This window comes from Onychostruthus taczanowskii, unplaced genomic scaffold (assembly GCF_017590055.1).
Source record: "Onychostruthus taczanowskii isolate IOZ18803 unplaced genomic scaffold, ASM1759005v1 scaffold142, whole genome shotgun sequence".
Lineage (NCBI taxonomy): Eukaryota > Metazoa > Chordata > Aves > Passeriformes > Passeridae > Onychostruthus > Onychostruthus taczanowskii.
The window spans coordinates 112,230-130,017 of NW_024498597.1; the positions used below are offsets into that span (position 1 = coordinate 112,230).

General features: G+C 41.5%; 1 protein-coding gene across 12 annotated transcripts in view; it reads left to right on the plus strand.

Annotated features, from left to right (window-relative positions):
* The first annotated feature begins 2,016 nt into the window (after window positions 1–2,016).
* The window catches only part of PHF20 (PHD finger protein 20), a 64,861-nt gene continuing 49,089 nt past the window's right edge, over window positions 2,017–17,788 (plus strand). For 7 of the 12 annotated variants that reach the window (XM_041398234.1, XM_041398237.1, XM_041398239.1 and 4 more), the window contains exons 1-4: window positions 2,029–2,058; window positions 7,290–7,338; window positions 8,969–9,097; window positions 13,502–13,616. In XM_041398234.1, the coding sequence (XP_041254168.1) occupies window positions 13,534–13,616 (83 nt within the window). In that variant the 5' untranslated portion in view covers window positions 2,029–2,058; window positions 7,290–7,338; window positions 8,969–9,097; window positions 13,502–13,533. Of the gene's footprint in view, window positions 2,059–7,289; window positions 7,339–8,968; window positions 9,098–13,501; window positions 13,617–17,788 lie in introns of all 12 variants that reach the window. The other 5 variants (XM_041398243.1, XM_041398242.1, XM_041398235.1 and 2 more) reach the window with 5 other exon arrangements.

Here is a 17,788-nt window from a genome sequence, read left to right on the forward strand (position 1 = left end):
ACTTCTTTTTCTCCTGTGGTTCCTGCATGACCTAGGCAATGATATTGACTTAATTCTCCCTCTTGGCCAGGAAAGGAGAGCACAACCCCTAATTTAATAGTAGGGGATGATAAATTTTCTGTAACAGCACATTTTATTTATAACTGCCTCTGCAGAAGATAGGTATTGTCTGCAGCTGTAATTCATCAGGCTGACAGGCTAACTCTAGCTCTCTTACCTGTGTGCCACTGTCCTGTGCACATACGAGCACTTGTATTGTGAGCTGAGCTAAAGAATGTACATGGGACAGGGAAAGGATTTATTGCTCAGCCCTACAAGTGGTTGTTGTCAGTATTTAAACTGTACTCTTGATGGTTGTCTAGTTGTATGGATGCAGTGGGGTTTTTTAAATCTTAAGAAAAAGAACTGTCCTTTGGACTGGTGCATACTGCGAAGTCTTGTGAAATGCTAATGAGTTAATTGTATGTCTATGTAAGTCATCCTTTATTTTTTGCTTCAATTAATTCCTTGTCTTCATACTTCGTACTTCTGTTGCTTGCTTGCCTACAGGTTTATTTTGACTGCTTGTACTTCCTGCAGGAAAATACTTTCTTCAGGTGAAAAATGGTGGCTTGGAACTCTTGGTTTGTCTTTGCTGTTCAAATACCAATAGCTACCTGGCCTGTATATTTCTAAAGACCTTTCAGAACTACTGGCATTCCAGTATTTTTGTGTCTGCAAACATCAGGCTTAAATGATTATGCATGCATGGGTGTATACTGTGTCTGTGGTGACTGGCTGCAGATAATAATGCGTTTTGGAATATAAACACTCCTTTTGGGGGCGTGTTAGTTTGTTGACATGCCTGTGTATCTTTTTACTGGGCTTGAGAACTTTCAACCAGGCTTATTTAAGTGTAGGCAGCTATGGTCTGCCTTATTGTTTCATAAATCTACCTGAAATGGAGTTCTTAGGATTGGTTAAAAGGAAATTGATTAGAAAGGAAAACATGTCTTCAGCTTGGTAGCCGGTATTAATGAAAAGAGAGGAAGCACCGTTGCTTATTGTGCGAGGGTTTTTGTTGTTTTGTGGGCTTGATTGTTTGGTTTGGGTTTTTTAATATGAAGTTACTATCAAAGAGCTTTTCTGATCTTGTTGCTAATGTTAAAATAGTAGTTTCAGAATTGACTAATTTTTGTACTGCTGAAAATCAGCACTTTCCCAAGGAATTGGAGAATATCCTCTTGTTCCACAGAATCATTGAATGAAGAAACTGTTTTCAACAGCTCTGTGCTTCAGATGCAGAGCTGAGCATCCTTAGCCTAGACCTGTGCATCAGTGGCGCAGAGACAGTGTTATTGGTAGGGTTTGAGTTAGAATTTTAGTTAGTTTTAAAAGCATGTGTTGGCACAGCAGGGGTTATTAGTACACCAGGCTGGAATTGCTTCCTTATACTGTAGTTTGCTAATGGTTTTTTTTGCTCCAAGATCCCATGTGTTTGTATCAGTCCTTTCCCTGTGCTGCAGCTGTCTTTTGTTGCTGTTACCAGGCTTGCAGAAATAGGCACTTACAGTTTTTTGTTTTTCCTGCTGTCCTTTCATCTCTAAGCTGGGAGACAAGTCTGCACAAAGCCTTGAAGTGCACCCCTTTCTTTTCTTTTAAAACAAATAGGCAAGTTGCATCCTTCTTACAGGGTGACATATGCACAGATGATCTGTCTGCTTAATGAATTATCCTAAATAAAGACATAATTTTTATCAGTACTTATGGCAGTATAACTTGGAAGATTTTCCTTTATTTGGATGTCTTGAAAATATCCTCTTTATCAACAATTAGGTAGATTAGGTAGATTTGGTTCTCTCAAGGCAGGAAGCAATCAAACAGAATGCCACATCTAGGAGTCAGAACACTGTATACTGACTGGCTGGAAGCAGTGACCTCTGGGATTTTCAGTAGCCAATGTTGCAAGTGCTGGAAATTATCTGTGAAAAACGTTTTTCAGAATTTTTTTAAAATGGATATTTTTACAGGTAGATTTCTTGTAGGAGTCAGAAGTCCCAAGTCCAGTTACTGCTGCAGGTACTGTAACCAGATAATTTTTGTGCTTTGTGATTTGCTCCTTCCATTTTCAGTCATAATGTTTTCGTCTGATAGCTGAAATTCATGTTGATGCTTGATGATAAAATCTTAGGTTCAGCATCCTGCTGTGAGTGTATACTGTGCTGCTGGAACACCCAGAGCAACCTCAGAGCTGGGATATCGCAGCTGATGGGTGCGGTGCTGGGTGGTAATTTGGCCAGGTGACTGGGATCCCTGTCCTGTGATGCAGGCATTGACTGGGAAATCAGGAAGAGGACAATCATTTATCCTCTGGAGGCAACTCCTGTCAAGTGTGAGGGAAAGGTAGTCTCTCAAGGATGGTGTAATGCGTGCAAGGAGGTGGACTGCCATAGAGAAAGGTATCCACTACCCGAGAGAATCAGCTGTGCTGGGGGTAATCTGTAGGGATTCAAATAACGAGCAATGCCCTGTCAATCCAGGTCCAGAGTACATAAATGTTGAATCCCAGGGCTCACTTGGCAAGTTGCTTTAAAGAAGGTACTATGTTTCCCTGAGCTGGGCACACAAGAAAAGTGATGCAATGTTCTCAGGAGGTTAAAAAACCAAATCTAACTGGCAAACTTTAGCAGAGCAGGAATTTGGCAAAATTTAAAACAAAACAGTCAGTCTGAATAAAGCATTTCGTTTAGCAAATTCAACCCATCCAACCATATATTATCCATATTCCAAGAAGGTGAAGTTAGGAATGAAAAAGAGAGAAAACCAAGATACAACTACCATCTTTGATCCAAGTGCAATCTCAGCTATCATAAAACTCCAAGGATGATAGCAAAGTGACCACATGCATCTTAAAGCAGTGGGTTTACCTGCTCTGGCCTCCTGTGGCTATGCTTCCCAGGTGGGACTTCTGGTTGTCTCTGGAGCTAGAGTGAGGCTGCAGGTATGGAGTGTGGGGCATTGCTTTCAGTGTGCCAGGGCCTGGCAGTCATTCTGGGCTGGACTAGAGGTTTCTGGGGTGGGGGTGTGGAATGGAGCAGTGCATCTGCCACTTTCCACAGAACTGCCCCCTCCCCTTCAGTTGATTTAAGCCAGTAATAATTTTCTCTAGTTTTTCACAACAATCCATGTAGCAGAAGTTTGTATGGAGTGCACCGTTGTCATACGCCATGGCGTTGACATTGATGTCAATGAAAGAAGGAGGACAAGAAGTGCTCCAGGTGACTACCTGATTCAGGCAATTTGAGATCATCTTTTTTCCTCCTGACTGAACTGTGGCTGTGAACTGTCCAATGCTCTGGACAGACTTGAAAGACTCAAGCAGATTGGAGAGGAAATGTCCTGTAGTCCTAATTGTACTCATACATACAGTGTATGAGTACAACAGAGAGTGGACACTGAAGTATTTTGGCCTGAACGAAGTCACACCATCATTGCACCATCACTGTGCCAGACATGCTGGAACTTCAGTATGACCCAAAGTCCAGGGCAGCAAAGTGGTGCCACCATTGAGATTGCCAGTGTGTTTTTCTCTATTACTTTAGCAACAGAATGCAGGCCACTGTTAGTGTTTACCTGGAGTGGCATCCAGTACACCTGGAAGCGACTGCCCCAGAGGTGGAAGCGCAGTCCCACCATTTGCCATGGACTGATGTAGGCTGCACTGGAAAAGGGCGAGGTTCCAGAACACTTGCAATACATTGATGACATCATTGTATGGGGACAACACTGCAGAGGAGGTTTTTGAGAAATGGGAGAAAATAATCCAAATCCTCCTGAAGGCTGTTTTTGCCACCATCGAGGACTTGCCCAGAAAATTCAGTTCCTAGAAGTAAAATGGCAGGATGGATGTTATGAGAGTCCGGCAGATGTGGTCATCCAAGTAGTGTGTCCAGAGAGAAAAAAGAAACACAGGCTTTCCTAGGAACTGTGGGTTTTTGCAGGATGCATATTCCATAAGATAGTCAAGATTGTAAGCCCCCTCTGTCATGTGACATGGGAGAGCAACAATTTTAGGTGGGATTCTGAACAAGAACAAAAAGTTTTGGACAACTTCAACACGAGATTGTGCAGCAGCCTTTGGGCTACTCAGGACAGGATAAGATGTGAAAAATGTGCTCTACGTTGCAGCTGGGAAGCGTGGTCCTTCCTGGAGTCTCTGACAAAAGGTACCTGTGGAGACTTGAAGACAACGCTGGGGTTCTGGATTCACTGATAAAGAGGATCTGAGGCCTGTTACACCCCAACTGCAGAAGAGATCTTGACAGGTTACGAAGGGGTTGGTGCTGCCTCAGAAATGATTGACACTGAAGCACAGCGCTTTCTGGCACCCAGACTGACAGTGCTGGACTGGATGTCCAAGGGAAATTCTCTTTACACATCATGCCACTGACTCCATGTGGAATAGGTGAATGGCTCTGACCACACAGTGAGCTTAAACAGGAACTCCTAATCACCCAGGAATCTTGGGAATCATCACAAAGTGATGCCAGGAAGGCAAAAATATCCGTACCATCAGAAGAGGAGGAGGAAAAGGTGCCACCATGCTAAGGAGGCTCCACCATTTAATCAGCTACCAGAAGATTAAAAGTGATGCTCTCTTCACTGCTGCTTCCTGTCATACCATAGGGACAAATTGAAGATGGAAAGCTTCCATATGGAGTCTTACACAGTGAGTTGCAGAAGCTATTGAAGGACAAGGTGGCCCTTGCACAGCTGAAAGCCATCCAGCTGTCTTCAAATATTGCTGAATGAGAGAAATGGCCAATATTCTACCTCCACATTGATTTGGGGATGGTGGCAAATGCTGGGGGGAGGGGGGCTGGATCAATGGAAAAAGACCAGTTGGCAGTGCAGAGGGAAACCCATCTGGGCTGCTGAAGTTGGCTGCCTGGGTAGAGAAATTGACTGTAAAAGTATGTTGTGTAGATGCACACATACCCCAGAGTTGGGCTACTGAAGAGCATTGCAGCAATGAACAGATGGATCAGGCTGCCAAGGTTAAATTGCCTCAGGTGAATTATTTCTGGCTTGATGGGTGGCCTGTGACACCTCATGTCATCTGGAAAGAGATGCAACATTACAGATGGGCTCATGACTGTGGGGTGGACTTAACCATGGACACTATCTCCAGGTTATCTATGACTGTGAAACGTGTACTGCAGAGCCAAGTGGGTAAAGCTCTTGTGGTATGGGGGGCAATGGTCAAAATATAAATATGGGAAGGCCTGGCACATTGGTTACATCACACTTCTGCAGACCCGCCAAAGCAAATGTTACGTGCTGACAGTGGTGGAAGGCACCACTGGATGGTTGGACCTACCCCATGCCTCACAGCGCTGCCCAGAGCACCATCTGGGCCTTGAAAAACAAGTCCTCTGTCAACATGGCACTCCAGAAGAATTGAGTCAGACAAGAGCCTCGTAGACATCTGGGCCAGATACTGTGGGATTGAGTGGGTGTATCATATTCCTTAACATGCACCAGTCTCTGGAAAAATTGAACAGCATAATGGACTCAACCATATTGAAAGCAGTGGGTGAGGAACCATCGGACATTGGCATCTACATGTAGCAAAAGCCACCTGGTTAGTTAACACTTGAGGTTCCACCAGTCAAGCTGGCCCTTCACAATCAAAACCTCCACATTCCGTATAAAGGGATAAGGTCCCCATGAGGGATAGAATATGAGGAATATATTAGGGAAGACAGTTTGGGTTAGTTCTACCTCAGACAAAGGCAGGCATGTCAGGAGATTGTTTTTGCTCAAGAACCTGGGTGCTCTTTGTGGGTAGTGCAGAGGGACAAGGAAACATGATGTGTACCTCAAAGGGATTTGATTTTTGGGTGAGAAGAGTCTGTAATGTAGAATTGTATAGTATTGGTTGGTGAATAGCAATGCCACTGTGTGCCATAACTGCCATTGACAAGGTATACAGACTGCTGCAGATATATCAGTCATAAATTCATGATGCAGTTTGCAACCAGCCCTCTTGCCCTAGAAGACCTCTAGGATAGATTGAATCCACAGTCTTGGACTAAATGAACTCAACAGACACCTTGGAGGGACAGCCATTGATGATGGAAATGATCTCTGTGCTTTTGTAGATATCTATGTCTGTGTGTATGTGTGTAGTTGGAAAGGGGTAGGATTTGAACATGATGTGTGTGGTACAGAATAAAGGATGGGTAATGTCCTAATAGCCAGAAGAGGGTGTGGCTAGAATCTGATGTGGATATGCAGAGGGGTGTCTGTGTGTTTGTAAGGGTCTCTTAAACATCTCTCTAGTTTGGATTACAGCAGCCTTCTGACCTGTACTGAAATTCTGCACCACCTCACATCATTTTATGGGGACGGGGAAAGGGGCCCCTTCTGGGTTAGGGTAGCTTGGGTGTGGTCAGATTGCATCAGGCTCTGCAGTGAGCATTCACATGTGAATTGCTTGCCTCTCTTGTACACTTCTGTTCTTAATACCATGACGTTTACAGTTCATTTTCTTATCTCATTGCGGCTTTCAGTAAACTGTTCTTATCTCAACTAATGATCTTTACCTTTTGTGCCTCTAATTCTCCTCTCAGTGGGAATACTTGATGGAAGAATACTATCCCTAAACCACAACAGGTTCTATGCAGCTTCAGTTGAGGTAGAGACTAGGAGCAATGTCATTAGAGTGCCAAATCTGCAGCCTAAATTGGGCTTCTGGGAACAATTCAAATGGCTGTAGTTGCCACTTCTGCAGTGTGAGGAAGCCTATGTGTATTGACGGGAATTGAATTTGTGGATGAAGAAGCAATTCTGGAGAAACACTTGTAGTTCATTCTTGTATTAGCAAAACACAGCTCCTTCTGCCATGTGGTGAATGTAGATTATCCAGTTGAGGATGTCTTCATTGACAGGAGCAGACTGCTTAGTTAATGCCTAGTTAGTTAATACTGCAGTACCTGTTGCACTAAAGTAGGAGTAATGATAAAGTTACTGGTTACTTTTAGTTGACAACAGATAAATAAATGATGGAGAAATATGATGTGGATATGCAGAGAGAATATCTGTGTGTAAGGGCCTCTTAAGCATCTCTCTAATTTGGAACACAGCAGCCTGCTGACCTGTACTGAAATATTTTCAGATTACATTTTTGTTCTAGAGGTGTTATTCTATTCTGAAGCTACTGTTGACCGTAGAGAGGATATTTGTTTTGAACTCAGAACTGCTTCTAGTCTTAGAACTCACATGTTTTTATTTTTCCTTTCCTGTAGTTACACAGCACTGGTTGGAATGTTTGCAGCAACATAAACAAGTTTCTTGGTGAGTATAAGCATAGATCCTTTTTTTAATTGTGGCTTTTCCTTAAGCTTTTGAAATTTTGCTTTAAAATTCAGGTTTTACTTAAATACTACCCACAGTGCTTCTGCCGGACTTATCTGCGTTGAATTCTTGTATTCTTAAAGGCTGCCATTTTTCTCTTAAACTGAAAATGCAGTCTTATTAAAGTCAGTTTTCATTAATATTACTTTATTTAGGAAAAACCTGATTTATTTTATGGGACTGAAACATTTTTCCAAATTCTTTTGATTTGTTCAGTGCTTAGGTGCTTCTTTTTTATCTTTAGTGTTTACAGGAAAAGAGAGGGGAAACCAGAACATGGGATATGATCAAATAACTGAAAATAACTGTTTTCAGTAATGACTATTTATTTCTTTTATTGCACTTGGTAATTCAAATAGATTTCATTATAGAAAATTTTTTTTTGTTCTGTTGAATTGCTTATATTTGTAATTTCTGCTTCCATGTTGGTCTATCCCAGTCTCAGCTCCAGTTGAAACTGACTGCACAGTTACATGAGATGTTGCTGAGGGGATGAAAATTATGTTCTCCAGGCCCTGTAATCTCAGGGAGAGAGTGAGGATCTTGTTCAGAGGCTCATTGATGTAACACCTTTTCAGTTTTGTCACCGAATACTTTGGGAAGGTCTTGGTTCTGCCTGAGGAGAAGAGCAAATGTAGATTTTTACTACAGTTCTCTTAACTACAGTTTACTGCAGTTCTGTTAACTCAGTTCTCTTAATCTACTTGTATAAACTAGAGAAAAAGTAGGAGACTGAAATCAAGTACTCAAGTCTTACGGTTTTAGGGAATGTCAGTGGTGAGTAGTAAGCTGTTCAGCATTCTTGTTACGCAGATGTTAAGTATCAGTTCAGGATCCAGTATCTGTGTTGTGTGGCTCAGAGTTCACCTGTGTAGTTGTTAATTGAATCTGGGAAGCTTTTAAACCAAGAAAGTGCTGGTGAATATGTAGTTGAGGATGCTACATCGTGCAAACAAGAACTGCATATAGTCCAGTGTCTTGTTTGAAATGTGTCTTTTGGATAGAAGAAGGGGGGTGATGCAGTATTCCTTGAAATTTGTTGTGGTGTCAGGTCTTCCTGTCTAGTTTAAATCTTTCTTGTTCCTGTTACTTTAAAAAAATCCCAAACACAAAAACATGCCTTAAGACCTAAGCATTGTGGTTTGAAATACTGAAGGACATAATCTGAAACTTATGGTCACATCTGAAAACAGTAACCTACCTGTGAAATGATACACAAAACCAACATGAGGCAGGAGCAGACATGTTTGGATGAGCAGAGGCTGTTCTTGGGTTAACATGTTTAGCAAGTATAGGAGTTTTACGTCTGTTTTTATGTGTAGGGCAAAACACAGTAAGGCATACTTCATGGTAGTACTGCTGCTTTAGGTAAAACCTGCCAGGCAGAGGGTGTTTTGTCTGCAGGCAATAAAAGTCAATTGTAATGATCTTCCTAGTGCCAATGCAGTTTTTAAGTGCTGCTTGTGAGCCTCAACGTAGTCTTCATAAGATGCCATTAGGATTATATAGTATAGATGGTGTCTGTAAATACTGTTTTGCAGTCTGATATCATACCTTTTCTCATCTGCAGGTGTGTGATTTCAGCACAGCATGGCTGTGGTCATCCACTTGCAAGTTGTTCCGATTGCGGTGGGGACCATGGACTTCTCTGGACTGACCATTCCCGATGGGGGTGTGCATATTGTAGGGGATGAACTGGGTGAGGCTTTCATCATTTTTGCCACTGATGGAGACGTGAGGCTGGTGTCATGGGTACAGATGATAAAAGTAAAAGGTCAAAACTAATTACATTGAAGAGTGAGAAAAACCTGATGTACAAAATATGAATGGACTTAGTCCTTGGCAGTTCCATACGTAGATGTGCAAGCAGATTTGGAGCAGTGGTGCTGGAGAGGATAGCAGAGTCAGTCTTAGCATTAGGTTTTGTGGAATCATCTGTAAACATGCTTTGTCCTAGAAGGAAACAAAACAAGCTGGTGTTGCTTGTGTAGGAGTGGCAGTGCTGCCTGCAGTACCCCAGGTCAGCAACACCTCTGCTGCATCTCCCAGGAATAGAAGACAATCTCTGGCTAGTTGCTTTTACTTCCTGGTTTTGCTAGTGCTTTTTATTACCTGTTCTACCCTGTAGTCCTGTGGAATCACCACCAAGGTACTGAGTGCTTCCTAGGAGTTGGGACAGCAAGCTTCCCATCCAGAATAAAATATAAGTTCTGAGTGCAAAGTAGGATTGTATTTATGCCAACTGTCAAAGTTGACTGTGCTCCTTTATCATGTCAGAGAACTGTGGGGTTTTTTTTCATGGTGTTCCTCTTCTTTTCTTTATTGTGTCCTTATGGCAGAGGGAGGGAAATCCTTGGATGCACAGAAGAATTAAGGAAATAGGCTGAATTGTGGAAGTGAGTTGCATTTTTTCTGAACTGCTTATGAAGCAGCACTGAGACAGAATGAAGTTTGAAAGTGGAGCTGATTTCAAGGAAGGGGTTTTGGTGTGACACTTTGTAAAGGAATGGTTTAATAACTCCACAGGGATTTGGAAAATAGTTTTGCCCAGGTAGGTGTGGTTTGGAAAAGGCTGCAGTGGTTTTGCAGTTTCCACAGAGGAAACAGTAGAGGCTGTTACTAGTGAAAGCTTGCCGTAACTGCTTGGGTTTGTTCTGTCTTAGAATATGAAACAGATTTTCACTTGCCAGAGGAGCCCACTTCTGTTGCAACTTGGTGATATCCCAGATTTGGAGCTCTGCACTGACAGAGCCTAAAGCTGGAGAGAGTAAGAACAGCTACAGGTGAAGGTGTACAGGACCTGCACTGTTAGCAGAGCAGAAAGCTTGTTTTAGGAGTCAAAAATTGTGATCCCTGAAGGGATCAATATTAATATATTTTCCTCTGCATTGCCCTGAGATAAATGTACCTTTGTCACTGATATCTGTCTGAATAGTCAAATAGTCTTTAGAAGTTAAATTGCCTTATGATGACTTAGATGGAGAACAAAAGACTGTGTCTTTTAAATAGCATATATTTCCATAATATAGATTTAGAAATGTTTTGGAAGTAGTGACTTATCTAAATCCTGAAGTATTTGGTCCTGAAACAGATCTGATCTTCATAGAGAAGTAAGGAGTTTTGGAGAAAAGCCATTAAGCTTTTGGAGTAGGCCTAGTCTCCTTGTTTTAATCATGGTCTTCAGTACACAGGATAAATGTATTCTCAGCGTTACCAGAGCGGAAATCCTGTTTGTGTGTCGATTTAGGTACCAAGTTAATACAAACTGATTTTCTGGTGAAGAAAATTTTAGGAGAGATGTTCTGGCAAAGTATTCTTATTTCCAAGTTGTAGCTGTCTGATCAGTCTGGGGTTGTTTGTTGACAAGCTGTTTCAATGTAGTTCAAGTTTTTTGAGCAGTCTTTCCTGGAGAGGACGGGGCAGAAACATAAAACCTCAAAGCAGGCAAGCCCCTGTGTTCAGTGCTTGCTTTCTGAGAAATGAAGTTATCAGTATAGTCATGGTCATGCTGGTGAAGCGTATTTTGGCACTGCCTCTTGGCCTAGTTTGTGCAGAGCCATGTCATGGTTCTCAGTAAAAGTTGTGTCTCATGGTTTCAGTCTTGCTCTAAGGCTGGGTATTCGGAGTAAAATGGTTGAGACCCTCTACTGAGTAATTTATGTCATGTCAAATATACATCTGCTTGAGGAAGCTGTTCCTGAAATGGGCTGTAACTGGAAAAGCCAGCCTGCTTTCATGGTCTGAGGAGCAGAACCACAGTGTAAGCCTGTGGTGGGATGTGAGAGAACCCAAAGCAGCCTAAGCTTTGTGACTTGGGAGGGGAGAGAAATGAAGACTTGGGACAAGGGGCCAATGATATGAGATTTTTTGCTCACAAAATTTTTTCTCTCTTTCAACTTTGTGACCTACTGCCTTCTAACAAGCTTAGCTGAGTTAGTGAAGTGCAGTATGCGTGTGCTTTAACTATTGTTGGTGTTAGCTGACTAGCTGTGTTCAGATTTTCATGGAATGCGCTGCCTCTGTACCTCTTGATTAAATGGCTTTGGTTGTTTTCTTCACATTTCCTATTAGTTGTGATACTCATATTTTTAAAATATTTGAATGAAACCATAGTATGACCTTCTGCACCAAAATTAATGTGTTTATGGAAGCCCTGTTGTGTGTGATCCTGTTAGTGAAGTCAGGAGATGTGTATGTTCCTCTCCAGCCCCATGGAGGTGAGCTGAGATGAGTCCCCTCATCCAGATGGCAGCTCTTACTGGGGAGAACCATTGTGGGAAGCTGAAATAATGCACCGAGAGTGCCTCTGTCATGGCTTTGCATGTCCCTCCTTAGTGAAAAGGAAAAATAAGTGTACTAGGGAAAGAATCACCTTGCAGATACAATTTTTTCAAGTGTTAAGCAAGATGTATGTCTGCTCAATGTTTGGAGGCATGAAATTCCATTGCTGGAGTGAGAAAGGGATATTTTAATGATGTAAATCTGCAGAGAAAATAGTGGATATTTGAGATGTTGGTGGATAAACCTCTTAAAATATAGCTTTGGATTGCTGCCTTTTTAGTTTTTTCAAATTCTATGTTCTGATGCAGCATAAACTCTAAAATCCCAACCATCTTAAGTTTTTCTTAATTTCCTTTCCCAGTGAAAAGTTATGGACTCCCACCCCAACCATTAGAAGACTGGGCTGGTTCAGATCCAGTGTGATACTGCGAAAGCTCAGTCTGCTATCAGATATTACTCTAGGAAATGAATTTTTTTCAGTTCCTAGGTGGCTGTAATATTTTGTCTTTTGCTGTGAATCAGACTTACAGGCAATAGTATTTTTTCCCCTACACCCTTGCAGGCTGCTTTAATAGAGGTGAGGATCAGTCTAAAAAACACTGTTAGAGGAAGGCAGCAGATGAGCTTTTGATAGAGAAGTTTGTTTGCAGTGTGGTGGTTGAATGGAGGTGGTTGGGCTGTCCCTGTGGTCAGCCCTTGCCAAATGGCCTGGCCTAAAAAGTGTGGTGAAGGAGTAGCTTTTCCCTATTGTAAAAGCTCTACAATATTCCTGAAAATCTTTGATTTCTGAACCACGCTTGAAATTACAGTAATTCTTCATGATGTTAGTATTTTTGTAGATGCAGCTAAGTTGATACCATTGCTATTTATGCCTTGTGTGAACCAAAATGCTAGTGCTTATATCTGTGCATGTCTCCTTGTTCATGTAGTGTAAGACTAGGTTTTTTATTTTAACTCGAATCAATTTTGTCCATCTGTAATTGAATCTTCAAGGCACAACCTTACTATAAGGACAGTGATATTGAGTGAGACTTACTTGTGGTTTTGGATCTTGTGAGCTTGAAGACTATAAGAATGGATCATAATTTGTATCTTAAAATTGTGAGAAACAACTGACAAAAATCAGGAAAAAGAGCTATTGGCCAGGCTTCTTCACTGTGTGTACCTTGAGAGAAACTACTAGAGCAAGATGTCTTAAACTTTTATATTACCTGTTGGAAACAAATATCAATGAATACTTCTTTTATATTCTCGTTAAAACAGTGGAGAAATTGGATGAACACATGGCAAATATGCAAGGAGTATAGAGAGTCTTCTAAAATTGATTAAAAAAACCTACATATTTCTAATGTCTTTGAACTTTATTGCACTTCTAGTGATGAGGTGACATAGTGTTCCCGAGTGTTTCGCTAATGCGGTAGCTGTTGAAAGATTGTCATTGTGTTTGGTTTGCCCACTTCCTGTTTACTGGACTCCTTGTTCTCATCAAAATGGAGAGGGGGGAGAAAATATTACGAAACTTCCATCTCATTTGTGAATAAACACTGGGTTGCGTGATTCTTAATTGACCTGGAACTTGGACCAATGGACAGAGGATGAGCTTCACTCTTTCATGGTCCAGTAGCTGCCATTTTGAACATACTTTTGGAATCTTTCTGCACACTGTCACTTGGGAAGCCTTGTTTAAAAGATAATTGCCCCCTTACTTTCTGCAAACCAAAATTACAGCGGTTCCTTAACATCTGGCTTCTGGGAATTATAGTTCATAAGCTTATTTTGTGTATGTCTTGATTAGTGATTGATATCTAATTGCATTTTTCAGGGGAATAAAATCAGCAGTGTTGATATTACAAAATGACAAAACATCCTCCGAATAGAAGAGGGATCAACTTTGAGGTGGGAGCCCAGTTGGAAGCCCGTGACAGATTAAAAAACTGGTATATTTTTAAAACCATTCATGTTATATTAAAGTCTTTACTATCTATAACATTTTGTATTGGTTCAATATTTAGAGTCTTATTCATTGGTTTGTAGGAAAGTAGCTAATTTATATAAGTTTATATACCAGTGATTGAGATGGGGAGTAGATGCTGATATGTTGTGCTGGCCCTCCAGAAGTGTACTGGTGTTGTGTCTGGGAATAGGACTGCTCCTGAATCTAGTTAGACTTCAGGCTCTCATTCCCCTGAATTCACCCTTTAAGTTCTGTGCTATATTTAATATTGCAGAGCAGATATTACGGAAGAATAAATTCTTTGTACAGAATATCGTTACTGCTTCCTTTCCCTGTGCTGTTGTGAATTCACAGGCTCTCTGATTGAGTTTGTTAGGCCTGTACTCATATAATGGTGGTCAGCTTTAGTATTAAAGAATTGTGTGGAGAAACATGTTTCATGCTAATAAGTCTGGTCTGGTGCCTGTTTTGCAGCTCTCAGCTGTGAGGAGAAACATTTTTCTTTGCGAACCACTGCATTAGGAAGATGAAAAAGAGCCTATAAATTACTTAGGCTAACTTTGAATTTTCTAACTCTGTACATTTCAGGTAGTCAGCTCACAATGTAGCATTTAATAATTCTCAGTGAATGAGAGATAAAATAAAAATCGTCAAAGACTTCTTAAATACAGGAATTAATTTGGTTTTGTTAGCTCGTGTAGATAAATTCTTTCCAGAAATCATCTGTAGTTGATTTTTATTAAGAAGTTTGTATGGGTTAGATATGATTGTACTTAAAGCTCTGGAACCTGCCAACAGGCGAAGTGTGTGAGGTCAGTATTGAAAAGTATTTGGGCATCTCAGGAAGACGGTGCACTGTCTTAGACACAGGAGATTTATTTCAAAGTGTCTTGGTTGCATGCAGAGCATGTTCTCCCCAGGTACAAGGGCATTGGAATTGTGAAAATGAGAAAACATAGCTCTTTCCATAAAGAACGCAAAATATGAACATTAAATCCTATTCACAGGTTAATTTGGCTTATCTGTGTCTTCAAGAGTTGTGTAGGTAAGCACTGATCTGAACCTGCCTCTATTTTCAATATTCTTGAGTTTTGTTAGTACATCAAAAAAAAATTAAACAAGCTTACAAAAATAAGATCTTGTAGCCTGTCTGTAGTGTAGGCTTTTTAAAGATGCAGTTTGGTGTAGCTGGTGTTTGAGTAAGCCTAATAACTTGTGTCCATGACTCTCATCCTTCTGACGTTTGCTCAACAACAGTGTTTGAGTGTACATAACTCTTGCATGGGAAAACTTGGGGGGAGGGAATTCAACAAACTGCTCTACTTTCTGCATATCCCTTGGCTTAAATTTGAATTTGGGGTGTGCTATTTGTTCCGTGTTCTTTGTTTTTTAGAAAAGCTTGGTCTTAAATTACCTGTTCTACACGCAGTGCTTCGCAACTCTGGTCTCACAGCTTGGTTATGAACTCTCCAGTTCTGAAATCTTTTGTTTACTTGCTAAGCTTCGAACCCTGCATTTGTGTGCATTTGCATTTTCAGGGTTTCTAAATAAAATTTTTTAAGAACTGGGGGCTTAGCAAAACTGTCAGTACTGACACAACTCACTGGGTGTGGATTTGTAGAGGACAGCAGACTGTTTTTTTTTTTCTCTGCTGCTTTCATCTGCCCCTGTGCAACCAGGACCACTCTGTGGTGTGGTTACCATGCACTTCTCTAGGGGCACAGGATTTTCTGTTTGCTGATGCTTGCTTTTCCCAGTGCTAGACGTTTGGAGGTCCAAACTTTTCTTGTGTGTACTTTTGTTGCTGTGTTGGTGCTAAAACGTAGTCACAAGTCTCCTGTTAAGTTGAAGTGCTGGCTTTGATTTCTGCTCTCAGTACCAAATACATCAGTCAATTCATGGGCCACTATGCCAGTCTATTGGCAGTGATGCTTTGGAAAATATTTCATGTCAGAGTGCCATATACCTCTCCTTCATGTCAATGGCTTGTGCTCCAAATTGCTAGTTAAGGACTTACAGGGTGTTTGGATGCGTTGTCAACTCTAGTGAAGAAAAAACACTGTATGCCAGCAGAGTAGTCAGTGTGGAGCCTCCTCCTTGTCAAAGTGCAAAGTGAATTTTGCATCTTTACTGCTTGTCGGAGAGGTTGCTTTGTTGTGTTTGGAATCCTGTCATATTGGCAGTGTGCTGCAGGTCCTGGTGCAGTTGTCTGTCACGTCCTATACTTGAACTCCATGGAGCACAGTGAGTACTTTTGGTGTTTCACTTTAGGTTATTAGGGCTTGGGTTGATGCATCAAAGCTGTCATGAAAGGTTGGTCTGTTGTCCTCAGGTTGCTATAGGGAGAGAGCCTCTGTGGATCCTGAAAGGTCTCATAGTGCTGGAGTTCAGAGGATGAAGGAGAGGGACTGCTGCAGTAGGGCAGCCCTGAGTAGAGGGATCGCAGAGGGGTTGCTGTAGCCATGGACATGGGCGCACTGTCCCAGCTGAAGTGACATTTTGAAACCTTTTGCATTGAATCATTTAAACTGAGTGGTGGCTAGCTGCATCTTTTCTTACTGAAAAGAGGATGACAGCTCTGGATGCCTGCAATAGGCAAATGATGTTTGTTACCTTGTAATGACACATCCCAGTTTTTCTGTCTGTTGTCTGAGTAAAATGGATGTGAAGGGGCTTTTGATGATGGTTAGAGCTCTTGAGTAATATTAAGGGTATGGTGCTACCCTGTTAAGATTCAGATTGTCAGTCCCATGAGTTCAGTTGTTCGTGCTGTCAGGAATTGGTCTCTTAAGTACTAAAAAGATGAACCACTATAACTGTTGTTCTTTACAGTGCTGCTTCTCCTGGGTGCTTCCTTCCCTCTCTGCATTGCTTTGACTGCACTAAGCTTGTCCCTTCCTAGTTCCAAGGGAGTGGGGGTTTATAACAGTTCTGCTTTGGTGCATAGGAAAAGAGAAGGGAAACAGATGTAGTCCAGGGAATTTCCAGATATTTGCCTCTTCCCAGAAGAGGATAGTTTTACATTTGTGTACCATAAACCCATTTTCATACTGTTTGCTGTGCTTAGATAGCTGTAGTCTGAGGTTGCTAGTCATTGCTAACCATAGTCTATTTAGTTCTTGAGGTTTTGATTGCCTCTTAGGTTCTTAGAAAACTAATGCTAGCAGTTTGGCCATCTTAGAGATTTTCTCTTACTGTTTAGCCAGTTCATGAGTCCTTGAAAGGTATGAGTGCATCACTCCTTTCAAATTGAGCTGAAAAACTACTTGTTTTGCCCTTCCTGTATGTTGCAAGATGTCTCCAATTTCACAGTGTTTCAGATAAATATTTAAATCAGTACCATTTGGGATTTTCTTACCCAGGATCTCTTAGCTGTCTTGAATATCCATTGAGTCAGCTGAATACTTCCTTTGTAGTTTGGGGGAGGATGTGTTGAGCCACCCTGGACATATCTTAGTTGTTCTCTGGGGCCTTATCCAAACTTCAGCTATTGGCCTTTCACTTAGTGTATCCTCTCATAGTATTTTTTTTTATAAACAAGTCTGAATTTCTTTTAAGTTACGTCTACCCCTATGTATGTTCACAGGCTATATGGAGGAAGTGTATGGGTAATGTTCTGTTACTCTTCTGTGTAAGTCTGTGAGCACTTATACCTCCTGATGTGGTGTGCTTGCTCAGTTCTACAAAAGGTGTGGGAGGAAGGAAGCTTGGCCTGTCAGTGTGTGGTGCTCAGGGCTGTTGAGAACCTATGAACCTTTCTGTGACCCTTTCTGCTTTGTTTTGTAGCTGCCAGTGCTCTCATCTGAAAGGAAAGTGGTGTCGAGGTGCCAAGGTCTGTCAGAGTTCATGGATAGGTCTAGCACAGCTTGTAATAGGTTTCCTGCTTTCAGTCAAGAGCACTGAGTGTATGTTAACTGATGTTTATTGCTTCAGAAAGAGAAGATGTTGAGGCTTTGCAGCGTGTTCTCCGAGATCTGAAAGCTCTGGCTCAACCACACTTACTCAGGTAGACTCAAATTTGGTCTCATTGTCAGATACGCTTTTCTTGATGATCTTGACTCCCATTAATGAAGTGGGATAGATGCAGATGATACTGATGTATGGTTCTGGTGGAGAAAGTTCCTTCTTTTGCTGGATATGAAGCAGGGAGCAGTC